The 11187-nt window shown below is 44.1% G+C and overlaps 1 protein-coding gene across 3 annotated transcripts in view; it reads right to left on the bottom strand.

Moving 5' to 3' along the window:
- Window positions 1-907: 907 nt before the first annotated feature.
- The window catches only part of LOC116843060 (sodium/potassium/calcium exchanger 4), an 18101-nt gene continuing 7821 nt past the window's right edge, over window positions 908-11187 (bottom strand). For 2 of the 3 annotated variants that reach the window (XM_032813080.1, XM_032813079.1), the window contains 7 exons: window positions 8398-8571; window positions 6838-7025; window positions 5596-5833; window positions 4949-5080; window positions 4209-4424; window positions 3846-3947; window positions 908-3611 (listed from right to left, as the gene is read on the bottom strand). In XM_032813080.1, coding sequence (XP_032668971.1) covers window positions 3268-3611; window positions 3846-3947; window positions 4209-4424; window positions 4949-5080; window positions 5596-5833; window positions 6838-7025; window positions 8398-8571 — 1394 coding nt within the window. In that variant the 3' untranslated portion in view covers window positions 908-3267. The remainder of the gene's footprint in view (window positions 3612-3845; window positions 3948-4208; window positions 4425-4948; window positions 5081-5595; window positions 5834-6837; window positions 7026-8397; window positions 8572-11187) is intronic. The other variant, XM_032813081.1, reaches the window with a different exon arrangement.

Below are 11187 nucleotides of genomic sequence, written 5' to 3'. Positions count from 1 at the left end.
CGTGCCAAGACTCGGGCTCTCAGGAATCCATGTGTACGAGGGGACACGCGTTTGTGTGAACTCGAAATAAAATCGCAGCCGATATCTGTGAGATGACCAGTGTTTTGCTGCTGCGAGTTGACCCACGTCCAATTTTCGCCCGGCTAAGTTGAGTCGCGGTAAAACAAAGGAGGGGAAAAAAAGGAGGAAGAAGGAACGGCAGTACTCTGGTACACGACAGGCGCATAAATCTCGTTCACATGGTCCGATATTAGCGTCTTTGCGGATATCGGATTTGCAAAGATATTTGTACGATAGCGTAATCGAAATAGCGAGCCAAAATTCACGGGTTATATTCTTGGACGACGATTTCTTTTTAACGATTAGCGACAGGAGGTCTTGGCTCGGAAAATTATTAAAATGCGATCTCAATGATGCAATCCTTCATCAAGAGTCGGTGAATATTTTCGAGAAAGAAGAAGAGAACTCCAATTCTACATGTTATAAATAAAATTAGTCTCTGAATTTGCCAGAGTTAGCTTCGTGCTACGACTTCAAATATGTTTTGCAAACTCTATTGATGCGCGCTGCATCGTCTCATCGAACTGAAGTCGCAAATTTGGCAAGACGGGATACTATTAGGGGAGAGAACTGTCGTTTGTAATAAGGAAACTGATGGATACAGTGAAGCAAAAGCATGTAAGACGAGTATGGACTGCCGCAAATAAATAGCTCGTGCATACAGGTCGACTCAAAAGTGACAAGTACGTTTCCGCGGCAATCCTTTCTCAACGAGTTTTCGTGACGGGCTTTACGAGAAATTTACGGAAAATTCCATTCGGGATCATGTTTGATCAGAAGTTCGCAATTCTCGACATCGAGCATATTAATAACCTTGAATTAAAGTCACGAAGAAGCAAAATCTTCCTTTGAATCGACCGGAACATTCTTTAACATTTATTCAGAGTTTTCAAATTCAGTTTGCGTGCAGAGAGCTCACTGTAAAAGTAGAGCTCTGCCCCTTTTCCCTTTTCTACGGAATCGCTATTTATATAACAAAATGTTTCTATTGTATTTTTGAAAAAGTCTCGGTTCCGGGGACACTGAATAATGCCGGTGTGTTTTAAAGATAGCGCTGGCACTGATGTGAAATATAGACCGGCTCCCCTTCTACGGCTTCGATTCTCTACGTAAATGCAAGTCTCTGGAGCATGTCGTAAAGTGTCGAATATATGTACGTGCGTGCACGGGAAACAAAACCGACATGTTGTTCATATAAACGCAAGATATAATTTCCGATGAAATATAAATACTAGTTTATAAATACAATCGATGGAAATGTCCTTCCATTATTCAATCGAGCGCTTCGTGTCGTAACAATACACAGCGTATCTCAGAAATCATGCGAATCGATACCTCTGCAATAATAACAGTCCGATGAAATATCATTACTCTTTTTCATATTTTAGACACAAACGATCTCAACAATCGAGTTTCACGACATGGTCACTCTTGATCACGCGCGATCGATTCCCGCGAAACAACGTAACTCGACGACAATTCCAGCGTAAAATTCAATGAACGCCTTCACCTCGCGAAAAGTATCGACGAAAAGCACCACCGAAATCGCGACTTTTGGGATACGCTGCGCGGCCGCAGTTTGTACACTCGCGGAGACTGGACAGGTGTATTTGTATCTTTATAGTCTGGCTGTATTGTTTTAATAACTTATTACAGTACTTTATTTTTAAATGTTAAGTTACGGTTTTATCTAGACACATTTTTACAGTCACAGATTTGGTGTGTGTGTGTGTGTGTGTGTGTGTCGCAATGTGAAGGTATGTCGCGGAGAAGTATCGCGCGCTCGACGGTTTTCGTTTGCTCGACGCTACGGCGGCGGCTCTGTGTTGCGTTTTCGTATATTAACATCGACGGCGGCGTTCAGGAGAGAACGCGACGTGAGGATGGGAACGGGAGCTTCCGCTGTTCCCTCGGCCGCGGCTTCCGGCGCGGATACACGAGCCGGGTGAATTCGTCGACGAATGTTCGCCCGAGCCCGTGCGGCCGCTCATTAACGGCGTTTTATTCCGTTCCACGGAAGAGCTTGCCGTGCGCTGTCGAGAGGATGACGCGACGCTTCGACGGATTCGTCGATCGGCGGCTCGGCTCCGCGAGTTGAACGCGGACGATAGCCGCCTCGCGGATTACAATCGATGACGTACACTCGCGTGGACACATTCTCGCGGTTACACACTGGCCGAGGTCTGCGATATGCTAACGGAACGGCATGTAAGCGGCAGTCTTTTTCGCGCTTTCGTACAATTAGACACAGTCGCAGAGCGCGCGCGCTTCCTCGATCCCTCCCGCCTTCTCGCTCGTTTCATTAGTCCCAAAACCGTTCGGACGAGCCGTACTACTTGGACGCACGCGTCTATAGAGATTCCCTTGGGGCGAATTTCCGATCGGAATAGCATGAGATCCGTGGCTCGTTACTGTGGCTAATCGTAAGTTGTTGATCCTTCGGCGCACGCAACGCGGCCGTAAGCACAATGATCGTACCTTAAGAAAGGGACAAGCATGGACAAACGGAGGAAAGGAGAAGAAGAAGAGAAAAGAGAGAGAGAGAGAGAGAGAGAGAGAGAGAGAGAGAGAGAGAAAGAGAAGGAAGAGAAAAAGAGACGAAAGACAAAATAGAACCGATATGAATAAAAACTGAGGGAAACACGATGGAAGAGTGTGGAAAGTATGGGTCAGACGTATGACGAGCGAAATGTATAATAATATTCAAAGATGTTGTGGACTCTCTCTCTCGAGCACGAGCTCGAAAAGGGAAGAATGCGAGCGTAGTAAAAAGAAACGGAATTCGTTCGATCGTCACGATCACGTCAGGTCCGGACATCAGAACGTACTCGGATAGTACGATGGAGTATCGTAAAGAACGAAGCGATAGCAATAGTCAATGAGATTACTATCCAGATAAAGATAAGAGAGTGAAGAACAGATCAAAATAAGAGAGCGGGTGGAATGGGGGGAAGGGGGCGAAGACGCTTTTGGATTTCCGGAGCAGTAAGTAAATACAAAATGCGTTACTCTCAGGTTCTAACGTGATAACATTGTGATATTAAAACTGTACACACGGTAGTGTCCTGTGTAGCTGAAATAAACACCCTTCGCTCGCGTGCGGGGTTCCCTCGTGAGTTCGGGGAGGAACGTTTCCGGCGCGGATTGCGAGTTGGGATACCCGCGCCGTTACATCATTGCGGCGGGCTATCGTGTCCGAGTTCTCGATCATTTCACCGTCCTTTGGCAGGTGGGTAGATTTACCATGAAGAATACGTTGAGCTCGATCAGCGACGCCAGTATGAGGAACACGGCGTACATGCACAGGCAGGCACGGCCTACTTTCCTATCGAGCTGGAACTTGTTGGAGGCGAACGCGATGTACAGCAGCATCAGCGTCGACAGTAACGATATCGCGCTGTATTCCAGCCCGCCGGAATTTATACTGATGTAGTGCCTCCCGGGCTGCGTGGGCGAAAAGGACGACTTGATCAGCCACGGTAATCCGAGGCACAGCAATATGTCGAACGTGTTCGATCCTATCGAATTACTGATGCCCATCGAACCGTGTCCTGGACAAAAGTAGAACGGTAGAAGGTACATACTGGCAGGTGTGGTGTGGGAGCGAAAAATAGCTCGCGACTTGTTTTTCCACGCCATTGTTTGTCTCGTGATTTTTCTCCCCCGAGCGTCGTTCGCGCAGCGACGATCGTTAATCACCCGTATCGTTCCAACACCGTGACGAAATTAATTTCCAACGTCTTCAACTTATCACTACGCGAATGAAACTCATGATGATCGCATACCTTGCTTCGCGACAATCACGCTCGACACGGCCTCGGGCACGCTGGTTCCCGCCGCGAGGAAAGTTATACCCATTACGGAATCCGGAATCTTGAGTGTGTCGCCTGGAACGTAAAAGCGAAATATGCGCGTCGCGCAGCTGCTTCAAGTCGGAGATTCTTGCATGCACAGCAAAATATTTTCTATCGTCGCATTCCTCCGCCGCGCCGCTCTTTAATGTCGAATCAGCGAGAGAATAGCGTAACATTGCTGAAAGGCGTTTCTTTTGGAAATAATGTTGTGCGCGAGCACCTGCTCGCGCGTTTCACCCGTCGACATGTGTCGCTTCGCCTCGTGTAGTCATGTCTCAAATTTAAAACACTCACCAATTATAGTGATCATCCACGCTACCACGTAACTGAGCGAGCCAATCCATATGATGCACATGAGAAACGTGACGGGAAACCAGTTCTTGAATCGGGGTTTCTCGCAATCGGGGATTGTACACATGAATATCAGATGAATGGGCCATGTTGTAACCCAAGCGGTCTTCCTTAACCACCCGGCACGCGCCGGCCACACCAACAGCTCATACTCGTAATCTGTCACAGAACGCGTTACGTAAATTTCAGATTCTATATATAATAGACAGAGATATCGCCTGAGATACTTCTTTATCTCTTGTACATTTTTCAATGGTCTCTCAAGGATTATCGCGTGAGAGAAATTTGCAGCACAAAGTTGGACCAGCAGCCTATGTGAACGTGCACTGAAGCGTGCAAACGATTCAGTTCTCTGATCTTGTCAAGTATATTGCTCTGGAAATTTCCATTCTCACGTGCTTAACCCATTTAATCGTTTCAATCAAGTGGAAGAAGTGCTTTCGATACAGTCTTGACCGATCAAGTGGCCTTCGCGACACATTATGCGTCGCTTTATGTGGATTCTATCGTTACATCGTTAGATCATCGCGGCTATCACTACCGATGATGATCGATAAGAATCAGATCGATTAGATTAAGCGCGATTATGAGAGAGAAAATGCGAGTCTTCGTTGTGACTACCAGTCGAGACTTTCGCGGCAAATTATATTTGATTTGACGATGAGAAGCGCGCAAACACTCACTAGGATCCGGATTTTCCTCCTGCGTCTTCGTCCCGCCGTTTTGCAGTGGCACATCGATGGTGGCTATTGGCTCAACGCGATCCCCGGGCGATTGTAATTTGTCCGGTCTCGGTAAGTGAATATCGCTAGAATCTATGAGAAACGCGCGTTATGCGCGCGCCTTACGGTAACGTGCCAGCGAATATAACGTTGTCGCAGAGTATCGGATTTATCAATATGTTGCAGCGGCGCTCGCCCGCAGTCCCGAGATTGCGGAACACCGAAATTTGCTTTTTTAGCCTTATAAATTTCACTGAGAATATTCTGGATTTTATGAACAAGTTTTCATAATCATGAAAAAGACCGTAACTTTCGACGCGTGTGTCGCTTTTAAACAGATACCGATTATGTAAATGCATCCTGAAGAGCATTAGTCAAAGAGCGCAGCCACATATTTACGAGTTTACTGCATTTATCTCCCTATCTCCTTTTCATGCGTATTTTCGAGGAAAGTTCGGTCGGGGATTAAATACCACAGAATCTCGATGCCTATCTCGCGCATTCGGCAGTCAACGGAGTTGCGGATGGAGTTGTGTAAATCGCGAGACGATAATCTCGCTCGAACGAACGTCGCTGCAAGCTCAACGAAAGCAAAGTTACGGCCTCACCTGTCGTAACTCGTCGACCGTCCGAGGATATCTGATCGTCGTTCGTACGGAATCTCGTACACCGCTGGAACGATTTATCCCAATACATCACGGCGATATAAACAATATACAAGAGCACCAACGTTAACGCTTCGTACCATTCCACCCGTTCGTCGTGTATAATGCATATTAAAATGGCAACCGTGACACCGTAAGCGAGACAGTCTCTACTAACGGGCCACCAATCTAGAGGCACCACCTGTGTACGAGAAAACATCGTTATGAGCTAGATTGCGGTACAGATGTTGAGTGAACGTTCTTGGATAGAAAATAATCCATTACTTTTGAGACTCCCGCATACTCACCGCGGTCATGTTGGATTGTGGCGTCAGAAGCGAGAAATTACACGCAGAAAATTCTTGCGTGCCATTCCCAAAGAAACAGAAACATTTTTGTATAAAAGAATACTCCTAGAACTACTTTTCTCTTTTAATAGTCAATAAATAGTCGTAAAATAAACGTGGCAAAATCAGAAAGGTAGTTTAAAAAGGGAGATTGCATGGAAAAAACAATTCCATCAGTGTGACTGAATTTTCTGCTATCTAGTAACCAGATGAAAAATTCGGTTGTAGGAACAGAAGGATTCCTGCAGGAGGTTCCTACTCAGCCCTCAATTGCTTTCAGTTACCTCACCCGAGTTTTAATGCGGTTGAACGTTCCAACGAATGTTTTCAGTCACAGTAAGAGAGATATTAATTCTCGTCAGCGAGGTTTTCGTCTGGTGCTCATTCAGTTACACGAACTGATATTCTTTTCCCGTGTGTACATCACGTTAATTCTACGGTCATTTATTGACTGTCAAGGGAGAAGGATAGTTTTCGGAGTATTTAACAGGTATACTCAAGCGATCTGAAGTGTTCTTTCGTACGAATATTTTTTTATGATCTGGAAATAGTGCGCAAGAATTTCGGACATACTTCTTTCGTTTTTGATGTCGTCAATCCAGAGTTCCCCAGCGAGTACCCAGGAGCCTTAAATGCTCTCGTGGGAGAAAAATTACGCAGACATGTACGTGAGAAAGCGAGAACAATGTTTTGCAAGTTTGTACAATGTGTTTTTTTTTCTTTTTTGTTTTCTTTGTTCTCTCTAATAATCGCGACGATGTAGGTAATACCAAAGTTGCACGACACAAGAGAATTTGCACGCCTTTCCAATTTCGCGTCTATTAAACTTCGCAAAACTACGAAACATTTGGCAACTCACCATTCCCGCACCGATACCGCAGCAGGCTGGAACAGCCAGGATGTTGAATACTGCGGAACCTACTATCGTCCCGACGCCAATGTCACCTTCCGTGATGAATGTTCCGATGGCATTCACGAATAATTCTGGGGCCGACGTCGCCGCCGCCATAAACGTTGCGCCGGCTACGTCTTTCGACATTGAGAGTGCTGAAACGTATAACGCCGAGTCAGTTTTAAATTATCTATACATGTATATTGTGCGTACACTAAACGATTCATCGATCGTTTTGCCATCTGGAATATTCTCCCTTCTTTCTAGCTTCAGAGTTTCTAGCTTCTCTAGCTTTTCAATGGAGCAACTCCATTGAAAAGAAAAAAGAAAGAATTAGATGCGGAAAGAATTCTTATGTGTAAGACACGCGTGTCCTTTTCCACAAATACTTCCGATGGCAACAAGCGTCCGATGATCAAATGGATTTATCTGCGTTTATCTAATTTTAGAGTCGAGCTAGCTAATTGTAACTTTCCTTTCAGAGTAACCGCTACACACTCCGTGTGGCTCGTTGTGCATTTGGTGCTAAATGCGGCCAATCTGATAGACGCGGTTCTCTTGTTTCACGCGAGCGAAACTCGCGTTGATCGGACGCGATCAACAATCTAAATATAGCGACGACGAAGATGACAGTGAAAATACCGCGAGAGGGATCGCGCGTTTGGAAAAAAATGTCGCGGGGTCAATTTCCGGATGAGAGACCATTACGGTAATTGCTGATGAGATGTGTCTGGCGCCCGCAGTGACGCAGATATGCTGCAGCATGGCATCGATTCGACGAGTCGAGCATGTCGCGTAACTCGACGGCCGCTCAAAATCAACATAACGTGGCTGAACGCGTCAATACGAATCGTCCCGATCGAACTCGATACTTATTAAATGTTTCCTCTGTTTCGAGCTGACATCGTGCTTGCAGGTTTCTATCTCCTTACCGCGATCATCTTAATCAATCAGAAGTGAAGAGACGTACGCGCAAAATTCTTTCTTACAAAATACGTCGAAATGAAAGATTTCGTCTATAGAATGACACTCGATGATCAATTGAGCAGATTTGTATAACATATGCGGAAACTTGCTTTTTTCACTCTGACAATCAATAAACAATCGCGCAATTAACAAGCGACGAAATCGTGAGAAAAGGTGAGCTACAAAGAAATGTCACGTTAATTTTACAGTAATTTATTAATCGTTAGAACGAAGCTTTCGAAATATTTCACAAATGTGTGCTCGATCGGACCAAAGGACCACTTTGTGGATATGTCCTCTGATTTCAGCGTATTTCGCAAAAAATTTCGGCCGTACACTTTCTTTCTTCTGACGTCATCGATCGAGAGTTCCGCGGTAAGGAGCCTAGCTTCGGTTAAAATTAAAAATAAAATGACTTCCTCCGCGGATCATTAGCGCAACCTGGTCTTGCCTCCGCACACGCACAAGTAGCGATGCGAAAAACGAGCAACGTAAAGTTCACGAGAGAAGTTCAGCGAAAAAAAAAAGAAAAGAAAAAAAAAGAACATACGCAACCCTTACCGTGACATATTTTTTCTACAGCAGGTACGAAGAATTTATCGCATACTACTGCTAAAGCGATAAATAAGTAAAGCGACACGATGACGTGTACGACAACGGCACCGCCTTGTCTCTGCTCCTCATCAAACAGGTCGTGTGGAAAGTCTTCTATAGCCGGTGGCGTACAATTTATACCTAAAACATAAAGCATCTTTTAGGAAAATCACACATACAGAGTCACACACAGTCGAACGGGAGACTGGCCGAGATCAGAGAAGTTTATTTTATGATACGAGTATACACGAAGTTGTCTTAGTTCTTTTATCAGGAAGGAATTTTTGTTGCCAATCCGAGCCGTATTCTAGAAAAAAGAGAGGGAGGGGAGAATTGGCCTCATTAAATATGTCTTTGTTATCTTTTTCGATATTACAGTGACCGATTATAATCGATAGGAAACGAAAAATTAGCCGCAGCGAGATTTAAGTCGAGAAACTTGAACGACATCTGGTTTTCTTGGAGATTGATTCTCTGACAAGAGCAACGAAGCTTTCGCTAAAGAGATTTTGTTCCGCGACTTGAATTTACTTCTATTTTTTTTCCATGGAGGAATCTTGCCGTTTGTACTACGACTTTCGCCACACCCTGTGTTTATTCGTGGCAACCACATAATACACCGATTCCGGATGTACCGCACCTACACCCACGCTTGTATCCGACGAAATGCATTTTTATCGTTATGCAACGCAAAGCACGATAGAAATCTGGTGGTGCGCACAAGCCGGACCTGCTGCGAGATACATTGCTGTTTATAATTTAGCACGACGAATAACATTTTGATGAGACGAGCCCGCGATGACGCTCGTGCGAAAAGAGAGCGACGCGATGCTGCAAAATTGAAAGAGATCTCGCGGCCTGAAAAGTTCTACTTTGGCGTACGCTGTATTATTTGCAAACTGTGTACTACGAAATAATAAACGTGATTCCACGTACACGCGTCTCGTTTAAAATATTTATTTTACTCCTCGCCCCCTTTCCCTTCTACCTTTCCCTTCCTACGTGGACCAACATTTTCGACAATTCGGTCTGTGTTCACAGAAAAAAGGAACATTCTTGATTCGAAAGTATTTTTATTTCTGGCATATTAATCTTAAAATGAGTTAAACAAAAATAAGTTACTTGAATCGATACATTTTATATAATTCAACAAAAAAAATATATTCTTATTATCCAGAAACATTTCATGAACGGAAAGCACAAAATATTGAGCTAGGAATATGATTTTAAATATCGAGGGAAGATATCATTATTAAAATAATCAGTACTTGTTGTATGAAACTATCATACAATATAAAATTACAAAGCAAATTGTAACATGGTCGAAATTCAAGATTCAAAACTTCTTTTAACAAAATTGCATGTCGTTGCTGATGTGTGAAACAATGATCGTCAATTTAGACTGAAGTGAATACTCGTTCTTTTTTCCGCGTAACTGCGTTGGCGCATCCGCACGAAATTCCGCGAAGACATCCCGCGGCACAATAGACGGCTACATGTTTGCTACTTTAATGTAATGCAGAGGCTTTTTCTCTCTCTCGCGCGACGCGCGAGACCGCTCATGGGTTAATACGATAAGAGAGCGGCGGGAAGAGCTTAAAGTTAACCATTATCTTTTTAGAGTCAGCACAGCTCGTTCTGGCGCTAAAAGGGAGCGGAGTCGTGACAAGGAGGTAGATCGACGATTACGAAATCGTATATTAGCACGTACGTTGACTCGTCGAATAGGAACATTCCCGCTGAAACGCTAAACGAGACACGAAATGTCACGCGTGTATGTACCGGGTATGCGGCCGTACACGTACACGACATGCGTCGATGTGCTGTCCAAATCGGATCGTGTGTGGTGGTAAGATAACGATACGCCAAGTAGGAAACGTCTCGTTACCGTGCGCCATTACTTCAATTTTATGGAACCCGTGTCGTGCCGAATTATTTGGCAAACAACTGGCCGAGTCGCGCGCACTACAAAGGTGTCTGTGTATATACATATATATATACATATATATATACATACATACATACATACATATATATATATATATATATATATATATATATATATATATATATACACACATGTGCGAAATACGATTTTGATCGCGCACACGCACCGCTCTCATCTGAAACCGTGGCGCTTGTTACACCAATTTTAGCGAGCGGACTTTCAAAGGCGTTCCACTATGGGACGTTTAGTGAACCGTCGAATCGGTCCTATGTGCCCGCTCCATTTTCGGACACGTCGACCTTGCAACGTTAATTACCGAGTCCTCTTTTGCGCGACGCACGCGCCCGAAAAATCGTATCGATTCCTCACGCCGCGCGCGATCGACTGTTCGAACATGCCTTCGGGAACGTCAGCGAGCTTTGAGCAGCGCTAACATCGAGTATTCGACGTTAGCACAGTCTTTTTTCCTCGCTTATTATAATTAGCAGCGTACGAAGAAAGAAATGTATTAATCAAGCTCCTGTGATGATGAGGTGCGTCAGAAGCTCGATTCTTGGAGATTCTGACTCTCGTTGAATAAATACGCGTCAGTGAATATTGCATTGCAGTCACAAATTAATAGATCACAATCATTAAATATTAACACGTTTCATAACAAAGCTGTGAGTGAAAAATTGAATTGAACTTAGCCAAACGTCCTACACTAAAGGAAAAGATATCTAAGAAATAAACAATATCTGTTTGGTGGATAGTAATAACATATATATATATATATATATATATATATATATATATATATATATATATAT

Source organism: Odontomachus brunneus, unplaced genomic scaffold (genome assembly GCF_010583005.1).
Source record: "Odontomachus brunneus isolate Ranch 3 - 2012 unplaced genomic scaffold, Obru_v1 Obru_scaffold_029, whole genome shotgun sequence".
NCBI classification, from domain to species: Eukaryota; Metazoa; Arthropoda; class Insecta; order Hymenoptera; family Formicidae; genus Odontomachus; species Odontomachus brunneus.
This window is presented reverse-complemented; position numbering and strand designations above follow the sequence as displayed.